This window comes from Ostrea edulis, chromosome 4, assembly GCF_947568905.1.
Source record: "Ostrea edulis chromosome 4, xbOstEdul1.1, whole genome shotgun sequence".
Taxonomy (NCBI): Eukaryota; Metazoa; Mollusca; class Bivalvia; order Ostreida; family Ostreidae; genus Ostrea; species Ostrea edulis.
Genome location: NC_079167.1, coordinates 92,704,233 through 92,716,436, shown reverse-complemented (window position 1 = coordinate 92,716,436; position 12,204 = coordinate 92,704,233). Strand labels below are relative to the sequence as shown.

The 12,204-nt window shown below is 35.4% G+C and overlaps 1 protein-coding gene across 1 annotated transcript; it reads right to left on the bottom strand.

Moving 5' to 3' along the window:
* Window positions 1–851: 851 nt before the first annotated feature.
* On the bottom strand, window positions 852–10,289 carry LOC125668695 (uncharacterized). The gene is made up of 4 exons (XM_048903042.2): window positions 9,188–10,289; window positions 7,518–7,579; window positions 5,195–5,320; window positions 852–4,267 (listed from the first exon to the last, which is right to left on the bottom strand). The coding sequence occupies exons 1-4, from the start codon at window positions 9,453–9,455 to the stop codon at window positions 3,122–3,124; spliced, it is 1,602 nt and encodes a 533-aa protein (XP_048758999.2). The 5' UTR covers window positions 9,456–10,289; the 3' UTR covers window positions 852–3,121.
* Window positions 10,290–12,204: the final 1,915 nt, after the last annotated feature.

The window sequence follows — 12,204 nt, the reverse complement described above, 5'->3', positions numbered from 1 at the left end:
TTGGCTTTGTATTCACTTCATAGTATCTGATCACAAGCAACCTTCATTTGTAATAAGAGTCGGCTTGTATTCACTTCATAGTATCTGATCACAAGCAACCTTCATTTGTACTAAGAGTCGGCTTGTATTCACTTCATAGTATCTGATCACAAGCAACCTTAGTTTGTAAAAATATGTCCAAGCATCTGATGTACAGAACATAAATATGTACGTAATGGGAAGGGAGAAAATGCAAGGGATCAGACCAGGATTTGAACCTGAAGCCCCTGAATCTCCAGTCGAGTGCTTTTACCAAGCTAACTGACCACCGGTGATTGAACCCATATGACCTCTACATTCCTCCCTCTTTAAATGTCTTCACACTGAAGACATTAACCCAGGATCTTAATACCCTAGCAGGCAATTTCACCTGTCAGTTCTTGGGGTGGCTGGTCTATGGCACCAAATGTAACGGAGAAAATGCAATGGACCAGTCAGGGTTTCAAACCTGGGCCCTCAAATCTCAAGTCAGGTGCTCTACCAATTGAGCTATTTGGCCACCACTGATCCAACCCGTTTGACTGCTACAAATATATTTTTATGATTTGGTCATAATTAGGAATGTTTGGTAAAGTATTGAATTTGAATTGCCATATATGTTTAAAATGTGCAATTTGATTGGTCAATAAAAATGTCAGCAAATCTACAGTCAAGAGAGAAATCCCAAATGCACTTCCCAAAGTTAATATCAAAGTAAACTCGCTCTAAGGTACACACCAGCAAAGATCATCTGGACCAATGAGAAGAGTCTCAAAATTTCTTTCAATGAAGATTATATACATGTACAGTACTGGATAAAATGTGAAAACACATTAAAATTCAAATATTTATTTGAATATACATGCATTATAAATGCAATCGTACTCATTGGGATGTAACCTAAAAAACAACTCCTGTGGACATAACATTTTAAATTCAATGACATTGAAATAAGGTGCAAATGTGAATTAGATACATTCAACAATGTCTCAAATAAAATTTATTTGGAAAACCCTATGCATTTAATTACAAGGAATCAATTTTGCATGTATTTATCTGATAGGATTATATATTTCAAAACAAAGTGTACAATTCACAAATATGACAAACATTGAACAGAACTGAAAATTTGAGGTTTTGAAATGCCTGGATTGGAATAATTCCAAAAACATCACAACCATTCTGCAGGACAGGAATTTATTTAGACTGAGTTTGAAACAACATTTGCAGTAATGCCGAGGAGTCTCATCAACCAGGTGAGCTAAGGCTCTCGGAATCCTATACATGTATGTTGTAAATCTAACGCATTTCTACTACATACTAGAATAACAGTGATGTAAGCAAGGCAGTCATTTTCTACCTACGATGACATGTCTACATGTATATTATTTAGGTGGGGAAGTTTTGTCCCTTTAATTCAAGTACCAGAGTTAAGGCTTGTACTAAAATTCTAGTACAATAATACGTCATTTCTTAAATACAATTATTCTTGATTCACATAAACAAGGAACAATTATCACAAAGAGGCCTAAATTAAATTAATCTAGTTAAAAACATTTAACATAGATGGCATGTGCATGTACAAGCATTTAATAAATTTGTTACAACATTCATTGAAACTTGAATTGATAAATTCATCTACTTAAAAATTATTTTTATTTCCCAAAATTTTGCAATAAAATGTACTTCTCTAATGCTTCATCAATCTACATGAAAACTACCTATTCTCTTGTATGCAAAGTCCGTGTTCTCTTTAAATCAAAAATCTTAGTCCAGTCCAAATTATTCTCCAAGTAACAATTTTATATTCGAATAGAATATTCGAAATAGAATATTTGAAATTGAAATTCCATTTTATGCTGGATTTCACAATCACGATTCCATTCTCAAACTTGTACGTAGATGATTCTTGATCCTATGAGATTTTAATTTCTATTGCAACAGACATAGAAAACTTTAAATCCTATGTACGACTAAATACCACTAAACCATCACAGACTGGTGATGCACATGATGTATCAAAACTTTGTCTACTGATAATGCATTACAGTTGTTACTCATAAATTAAACAATAAATTAAATGCCTAATACGGTACACCAAATGCAATATGGAATAATTTACAACTGAAATGGATATATATGTCGTAGTACTGAATTTAATTGTATATCATTGGTCAGAAATTAATAAATTTACTACTGGTAGGAAGGGATCACCATGAATGATATTTGAGCCTCAACAACACACAATGATCAATAAATAATTCCAAATTACATCAATAAATACATATTCCAATAGTAATGATCATGCCCTTATCCCTGGGTTAGGTCCCTTGGATCTGAATATTATGCGATACATACAATAGCAATTTAAACTTTCAACAAAATAAATTGCACGCAGATTATTTCAAAAATTATACTCTGATTACAGATAATACGTTCCTGGCTACAGAACCTCTCCAGACCTGTACACATACCATGTTCTTATCAAAAGAGCAGTAGTAACATAACATAAACACCATCCCATGATGAACTATATTATCTACAATCAAATTAAACATAATTAAAAGCCAGCAAACTAAACCTTCAATATACGAACATAGATGTATGATCACGATTAAATTGCAGACCGACATGTGTACTCTCAAGGATGTAAAATATTGATCAAATTGCTAAGTTTCCAAAGTGTCATTAAAAAATAAATAATTTTTTTTTTTACTTATATAACAAACACCTTGATGGCAACCCATAAAAGCTCCGGTACTTACAGTGGTTTTTGCACAGATGTTTGCATGAGGGGGTTATCAGTGTGAAAGGAAACCAAAGTACCCGGGGGAAATTCTCGTGTCTGAGTGGGCGACCACCATACCCTATCCCATGTAATACTGTGTAACCACTGCTTATGACAAGAATCAAACCAAGGTTGCAGACATGAGAAGTTAAATTCAACATACAATATTGACTTGAAAGAAAGAGTATTCTGTAAATGAACACATAACATGCATGAAGACAAATTCACTCCACTCAAACCGATCATTTATCACAATTACAGTCACAATTACACAGAAGCAACCTAACATCTAGTCCAATACATTTCTTATTAATATTACAATGACTTATGCCTGTGCGGCCAACCGTGTCTACCTCCCAGTAACCAAGGGTCATACTGCACTTTTGTATTTCCAAAGCAACTATTTAACGATTTCATCACACTATGGTCAATCAAATAGTACAAAAACCTAGGAGTGTAGCCATCACGAATTGACCGACACACTGTTATCAGGCGTGGTCTGTGCTGCCTTGATTTAAGGGTCGTCAGAAACTTGATCAGTGTGGAGGTTCTCTGAATTGTCTCGTTCTTGGTCGGTCTGTGTGTGAGGACCACAGAATCTGTTGGTGTGTTGGCCCCCATGCAGATTTGAAATCCTGGGTTAGTCAGAGGTAGATAGGAGTTGAGCGTAGTTGTTAGACAGAAGCCAATCTTTTTCAGCAAGGATATCTGTTTAGCATTCAGATGTCCAAAGAACAGATCAATCAGCTGGTTAAGGAGATTCTCCGATTCTCTACTCTTTTTTCCACAGGACACCCTTTTCCCCTGATACCAGAGGAAGCGTTTCAACATGTCCCTTGTCTCCCTTTGAGCTTTATCTTTGCACTTTTTGTATGAATTTTGCTTATCTTGTGGTTTTGATTTACAATCTAGAGCAGTCTGGAAAAGATTTAGAGATTTCACTAACACTTTGTCGGTCTCCTGCTCTTCTTGCACAGATTTCGGACAGAACAATTTCCACAGGACACCGTTCATCATGGTTAACAATGCCACAGACATTCCAGAGTCCACCAGTGGCTGTGATACATGTGTACATCCAAAGTAATCCAGGTCGATGTCCAGCATGACACTGTCTTGCTTCGGAATCCAGCCGGACCCGGATAGCCTCCTAACTGCCTCGTCCTCTCTCACAGACTCCAACACGAACTCTCTCTTGATAGTGCACAACGAAGGCTTTAATGGCTGCTCCGTTCCCACATTCAGAAGTCCTTCATGAGGAAATGGAAAGTAACTGCACTCCTTGATATTGCTCTGATTTCTGATGCAAGTACAGAACACTTTCTCTTTGAGTGCCTCACCTGAGCGGACAGTGGCCATTCCTACACCTCCCCGCACCTGTTCATACAGTGCTTGATGGTTTTCTTGGTCCCACTTAGGCCACACCCAGATAATTCTCTTCAAAATACCAGCCATGATGGATTGCTATAAAGTAAAACAAGTTATTGTTAAATTCATACTCTGCCATTGTGTTCATTAAGAGATTGATGTTATTCAGTGCTGACTTTAAGGATTACATAAAGCGAAACAGAAATATACTTAGTTTAATAACGAACCGATTTTAAATGGGCACATACATGCCTATTCATTCAATGGATGTCTCATAAAACATTGCACGTAACAGACATGAAATCAATCAATACATTTATTCCGTATACATATTTCTAATCTTCCCAAAGTTTTTAATATATTATTACTACATTAACTTGACCCAAAGAGTTGGATCGCATTGATGCTTTGCATTTCATGTGATCTGATGATCTGCGCCTGTTAACGAGACGTGTCCAACTCTTCTTAAAAACATAAATTATCAAAAACACAGATATACAGTGAAATTTTATTTTGTGTACGCAGTTTTGTTTGATGCAGTCGATATTTTCCACAAAAAACATTGTGTTGATGTATTGTGATGTCATCAGTTTCAGAGGATACTGATACGGAATCAGAAAACCACAGTGTGGTGATCCGGAACATCGGATCAAACTCTGTGAAATCAACAGTATCAAAAAATGAAACATTGATGGGTATATAATAAAATAAAAGATGTAAAATCAGTCCCCATACGAATTTATAAAGTGTAAACTGTCCAGCTTGAAGTACTTTATGTCATAGAAAATAAGTAGAGATTACGTTCATCCTTTCAATGAATGACAGCGTGGGTTTGAATCCCGCTCGTGGCGGTAAGTGAGAAAGTTTCCCAGTTTACATTCGGAAGGTCGGTAATCTCTTCCCAGGTACATTGTATCTGGGTTCTCTCTTCCACCAATAAAAACTGGGCGCCACCAGATAACTGAAAAATTGTTGAGTGTGGCGGAAAACAGCAAAACAATCAATGAATCAATGACTACTTACAACTATAAATGCATCATTGCGTTGGACCAACATATTGATTTCCCTGCTGTCTCTTGGCATTCGGAATGCCGGATATCCCGGAAAAAAGAAGGGTGGAGCCATGTCAGAGTGACCATCAATGTGGATCTGTAAGAAGAGAGTTGAGTTTGAAACAATAGTTATAAGATTGCTACACATAGCCATATGTCCCCTGATGCCACAAAAATAGTTAAATCGCAAAAGTCCCATAACTCCTTTAAAATTTGTAGAATCAAAATCATGGTGTAATATGATCAACTAAATATTGTGAATAATAATCCAACAAAATTTGTACTAAATCTGTACAGTGGTCTCTAAGGAGTTGCGTCCACAAAGTGTTCCTATAGTGTAGCATGTACAAATTCAACAAAGTCCCTTAACTCAACTTGAACAAAATCCATTGAGTGGTTTCCGAGGAGTTGCACCCACAAAATCAAGTATGACAGATGGATGCACGGAAACGAGTATTTCTACATTGTGGCGGGGGGACAAAATACAATTTTAAAAATTATATGTGTCAAAATGTTTCTGCAAAGAATAATCCCTTTCCTCAACTGTATTTTACAACTGGCAGCCATTCTTAACTGTGTGATCATATTGTAATGAAATTGTTGACCTTCTATTGTATAAACATTATTCGGCATAGAAATGAACAACATATTTACAAATCATGTTTATTTCACCAGTGTAAAAATTAAAAACATTTTGTCTCAGAATAAGAAACTCTCGATACTACTGTCTCCAAGGACACCAGCTTGAAGCTGCCTTCATTCTCCAACTCAATCAGCTTACCCGGTGAGATGTGTGTGCAATTCCGGCTCACAATCAAGTGTGTCACCGGTCATCGCAGATTAACCCGGTGCACTGGATCGTTCAAATCAAGTATGCTATATGTTACTTTAACAAATCAGATGAAGAACTGTAGTAGTTGGTGTCATCTGCCGTGTATACTGTGTATTGCTAAGTTAAGGTTAAAGTAAGGGACATAACTGTTTCTATTATTTATAATCCAGTAAAGTTATTAAGAGTTATACTTCTTTGTACATCCGGAATCTAGAGTAGTTCAGGAGTTTGTGGCCATTTGTGAACATGTGCATGTGTGTAATAAATTGTTAATTGCATACAAGTGTTAAATTCTTCAGTTAGGGTTATACGGACTGTGGATATTGGCCTGGATAGCTCAGTGGTTAGAGCACCTGACTTGTAATGCAGGGGCCCCTGGTTCAATTCTTGGTCAAGTCATAAATTTTATCCTTTCCTATATACATGTACTACAAAACATCAGTTGCAGTAAGCCTAGTGGAAACAGAGGTCCTGTATCACAGTAGACATTAATTGACACATTAAAGAATCCTCACTGTTATATAGTCATACCCCATGCACAAAACTTCACCTAAAGGAAGTGACATCACTACATGTGTGAAAAATTCTCAACAAAAAACAACTTACACAAACATTTTTGAGAAATTGAGTAACTACTTAACGTAGAATGGGTTCAAAGGTCCCTATCATAAGATAATTTCTAATCTAACTTTAACATTCATTCTGCATATCTTATATATATTATACATATTCAAAATCTGATGCCAAGTGAGAAGGCCATTCAAAATCTTAAACCTAGTAGTACATTCAGTAGGTCATTCAATCTCAACATAGTGCATGTACTCAGGTGAAGTTTTTATCTGCAAAATATTTTACTATCATAACTTGTAACTAAAAATAGATAGTGACACTTTATTAAACCTGCTTTAATAATTCGACAATTTGACCCAGACATTTGTTGACAGTATACTTATATCAGCCTTTGTATTAAATATATCTGAAATGCAGTACTGACAGTGTAAGTAAACAAACTTTAGACACTGATAATAAATCACTACATCAGCTGTGACTCGATATAAATTTTATTTTATCAGCAAAATTCACTTGGCAAAGTACATGTTGGCAGAGAATGAAGTGCATGGTAACAGGTTTTATTGAAAAACTCGATCACTTCAACCTCTCACAAACAGCACACAGGGAAATCTTCACCACATCAAAGTTTTGCTATTGGAAAATTATTTTACACAGTTTTACATTTTCCCGAAGCCTTACTTCGCTAGTTTAACATAATTTATCTTCCAGTTTTAAATTCACCAATTCACAAAAAAATTTAAATTGATAAAATAAAAAAAAAAGGGGGGGGGGGGGGAATCCCAGTACACAAAATAATAATTGAATAAATAAAGTTTGGATTATTCAAAATTTTGAAGATGCAATATAACTAAATGTTACAATAATTATTTCAAAATTCTAATTTACATACCAAGACGTTGTCACGTGGTTTCAGAGTTCCAGACTTTACTGCATTCATCCAAATTGGGATCACTGGAATGAGGTTAATGATTTAATCATTTATCCAAGCAACAACGAAAACATCGTTAAACATAATGTCAACTAATCCTTATACTGTAATGAAGTTAATGATCTGATCATTTATCCAAGCAACAATGAAAAAACTGTTAAATTTAAAGCAATGTCAACTAATTATTACATTTTAAAAATTTCTTTCACTGAGTAGTTTTAAATTTTACATGTTAGATTTATCATTAATAGAACAAAATGCCGCACACTCTACCCATACTCTGATTCGTATCAACCTATGCTTATTTCACAAACGAATTCCAGGTTAAGCTTTAATTTCAAACACAGAAAGATTCAACCAAACTTCTTCAAGCCCATAAAAACGTGAGAAATTAAAAAAAAACATATCCATTTTCTTCATGTGGCTTTTCACTTTACTATACCGATTCGGAAAATGTTAACAAGATCGAAGTATAAATACCGGAGTCGGACATGAAAATTTTCCAGAAATTGCAAGTTTCGCAAAATAAAAAAATTCTGGGTGGGCAGATTTTTGAGGGGCGGGCGGTGATGATAATCTATCAATCGAGTTGAATTGGCCCAATAAGTGTAGCAATGACAAGTATATATGTCTCTAGAGACAAGTCTACGCCACAGGCACCTGAAGTATGGATATTACTACCCCCCCCCCCCCTTTTTTTCATAATTTTTTTTTGGTGGCAATAATTTCTCTGAAATGTATGAATTCCCAGTCTATCTCATTCCTCTTTCAATTCATGTAATCGTTTCACGCTTTTTGTAAGCTTTAAAGATTGGCCTTCTACCGGTATAATAAAATACACAAGGTAAGAAACAAAAATTTGTAAACAAACAGGGGGTCCCCGTTTCCGAGCACATTTTCCAAGTAATTACAGCATTACCTAAGGAATTTTGACGAGCGGCAGGTCGGGGAGATGTCATACTACAAGTCTCTTCAACTCAAAACCCATCTCATCTCTTTTATTTGACACAATTTTTCGTGCATTGATCGGACAGGGCTTCATCTCTTCCACTGGCAGCCAAAAAGGAGGTCACAGAGTACGAATTTATAACGTGTCGTGTGATTGGTCCGCGAATAATCCCGATACCCTTCGGATGATCCCGAGACTAAGCAATGTCTTTGCGAACCAATCACACGGCGCGTACAACAAATTCGTACTCTGTGACCTCATTTTTGGCTGCCAGTGGAAGAGATGAGGCACATACTTCAGGTGTCTGTGGTCTACGCGTTTCTGCTGAGGATCGTACCCAGGATCACTGACAGTACAACGATCCAGTGCTCTACTGATCGAGCTAAAGGGTTAACCCACTAGCCAGAGCTAGCAGAAAGGCCATGTATCTAACACTACCACATTGTCCCTCTCCAGAGAGAGAGGTGTCCCAACCCTGCTGGAGTGCAACCAATCTCTGGGGCCATATTACTTTCACCCATCAGAGATTACCAGGGTCCCAATGTAGGCACCAAATGTACTAGACACAGGGAGATCTTATGTCCAGAGCTCTTCTGACTGCGTTAAAGTGTTACCCCACGAGCCAGAGCTAGCAAGAGGGCTATGTTTCTAACACTACCACATAAAGACTAGTGCAATTTACCCTGATGGTGTTCCTCCACCACATGAACAGCCATTCTTGATTTGTTGGTCCAGTTCCCCTTGCGGTCAGTGTGACTATGGTGTAACCCTCGGATTCTGCGATGACGGTTGGCCACAAGATTAAATGTGGTGGAGCTGGCTTTGTTGTATTGCAGAAGCTTTACGTAAGTGATGATAAATATCCCCACAGCTGTCAGTGCGACGAAGTTCCCGGTCCAGTTGCGCCTCCAATACGTACGCATTTTGATAAACCGCAACAAGCTTACCATGAATGCAAGTTTTTCCTTGTTTAGCCTAATTCACACAGAGAACTACATTTATGATTGATACAACATCTACGTTATGTCCATTATTTTAAACGTTTTAAGGCATTTCTGTACATATGTTAAACCATACCAAAACAGAAAATTGTTTAGTAGTTACCAAGAGTTATCGTTCTTATTGTACCCTTAGCTGTGGACAATTTGTTCCATTTATTATTCGAGATTCTTCGTGTAGTATGACGTATATAAACATATGTACATGATCATATTATGAGCTGAAATAAACCAAAACATGTCAATTGGTTTTTCATAGAAGACAATGATCATGCTACTCTCTCTCTCTCTCTCTCTCTCTCTCTCTCTCTCTCTCTCTTTCTCTCTTAATTATTCATATTTTCTTCTGGTCTTTAGGCCTAATATCTAAATTAACTACCATAGTCATTCTTATCCATTTGATTTGGTTGTTCTCAAATTATATATAAATATCTCTAGATATTTCGACTGAGATCAAAATGAATACGAATTAATTATTATTCATTTTGTTCTCAGTCGAAATATCTAGATCGTGCGCGGACCAAAGAATCTAGCTCTAATTAGACTGAATATATGTAAAATTAAAAAAAAATAATAATGGTATCTACATCCATTATGATGGGATCAAGTTCTTTAGATACATAAACTTGCAATAGAAAGTGGTAGATATAATTTCACATCTGACAATGAATGAAAGATGTTACATAATGCTTGCAATACTGGTGTGATTGAGGATGAAATTCTCATTTTCTTTTCCAATGTAAATCTTATTTTAAGCTAAGAAACACATACCTTAGAAACATTTATAAATGATATAACACCGGCAGAAAAATATTACTCTGGACAATGAAAGATACATGTTACAAATATATTTTAACAGTAATATACATAAAGACTAAAAATCACTGTGAAATTTATTAGAGATCGACTATATAATAATATATAACAATATTTGAACATTGAGAAGGGCAGGCATAAAAATATTTCAAGAAGTCATAGAATTTGTACATTTTGTAACCTAAATGAGTTAGAAGACGAATTTCATTTTATTTTAAAATGTCCTTTTTATAACGGTTTAAGAATTAAATATATCAACAACAACAAAATATATTACAAGAAACCCAGTGTCTTCAAATTAGTAAAACTTCTTATTGTAAATAATACAAAAGAACTCAATAATTTAGGGAATTAGTTCCTACAACAGGCTACAAAGTTTTGATCTTCATATAATTTATGAATTCTGTACTTGCTACGACACACTATTCACGTATATATGTATGTTGAAATGCATTGATTTTAAATCCTCAAATTGTATTGTATACATTCTACTCACCTTCCTCTGTCTTATTTGTATATATTTGTAAATATTTTGTAATTTATAACCGATGAGCTGTATAGCTTAAGGAAATAAAGAATCTGACTGTTTTGAATACGGAAGTCAATTACTTACGACTACATAAAAATTATGTAAACATTATTTAATGATGTTCAATGGGCCTTTGCCAATTATTGTAACTGTGTTTGTGCCAATAAATATTTGTATTTGTAATTTACATGTAGATTTTGAAAAGGGGGGTCTTCAGATTGTTGTTGCAAATTCAAGTTGAGATTTGTTCATAAAATTGTGTAAAGATTGTAGCTCAGATCAAATTTTTACTTTTATGATTTACCTACATATATATAGCTAGGTCCAAACGCGGGGACGTCGCTAGTACTTTTATATTTCGTTCTATTTCAGAGTCGGATACATAACTCTTTCGGTACAATATAGCACTCTTCCTAACTTTATATATCAAACAACGGACAAACAGTATACTTGTCAGTGAATATTTACAAAGTTTTGCATTTCAAACTCACTTAGTTGTAACATTTATAATCATATTTCATTGGCCTGATTTGGGTATTCCTTCCATATTTCGTTTAGTTTGCCCTTGATAGAGTTCATCGTTTTTGCTGTCATATAACATCGTTTCCAATAATTAATATTCAAGCAATTTTAACAACATCTAAATTATATTTGACCAATGAAATAATAAAAAGCAGCAACATGTACTACTAGGGGCGCATTCAGGAATTGAAGTTGGAGGGAGAGGGTAACTTCATGAGGCAGGGGGCCAGTGGTGCCTGTTAAAAACCACCTTTTTACCCGTTAATTTTAATTCACCTCTGCCTATAGGACTAGTATGACACTGACATTGGATAAAATTTCTATAATTAAGCGCCTGGACTTTACAGATTTTATAGAGCTTGAAATATGTCTCCTATGTAGTCATTCTTACACTATTTTCTGTAATTTTTAATAAAGTGAAATTAATAAAATGAACTTGGACTTCTATAATCAAATTCCTCTCTGAAGAATACATTCTCCACTGTCAAAATAATTGGGTTTCTAGATCACATGACGTAAATTTCAAGATTTTGTTGTTGTTTTTTTAAATAGGAAAAACGTAAGTTTTCCCAATAAAGGCAATTCAATAAATCAAAAGATTTTGTCATTTATTTCTCCGAGAGTGGAAGACCACGATATACCTTAAATTTGAAAAAAATAGGTGGGATCAGTGGCTGATTTAAGGGGGTACAGCCGGCATGTGCCCCTCCCCCCACTAAAATTTTCAAATTTAAGGTAAATCGTGGTATCTTGTATAGAACAAGAGACCCATGGGCCACACCACTCACATGAGTCACATTGGCTCATGTTTAAAGATTTTTTCTATATATCCGC

Excerpts from the sequence above, each read along its gene's own strand:
- LOC125668695 (XM_048903042.2), bottom strand. The coding sequence starts at position 9,455 with ATGGTAAGCTTGTTGCGGTTTATCAAAATGCGTACGTATTGGAGGCGC. Across the intron at positions 7,580-9,187 it reads GGTGGAGGAACACCATCAGG|TGATCCCAATTTGGATGAAT; the intron begins GTAAATTGCACT and ends ACCTCATTCCAG. Across the intron at positions 4,268-5,194 it reads GCAATGATGCATTTATAGTT|CAATCCATCATGGCTGGTAT; the intron begins GTAAGTAGTCAT and ends TTTACTTTATAG.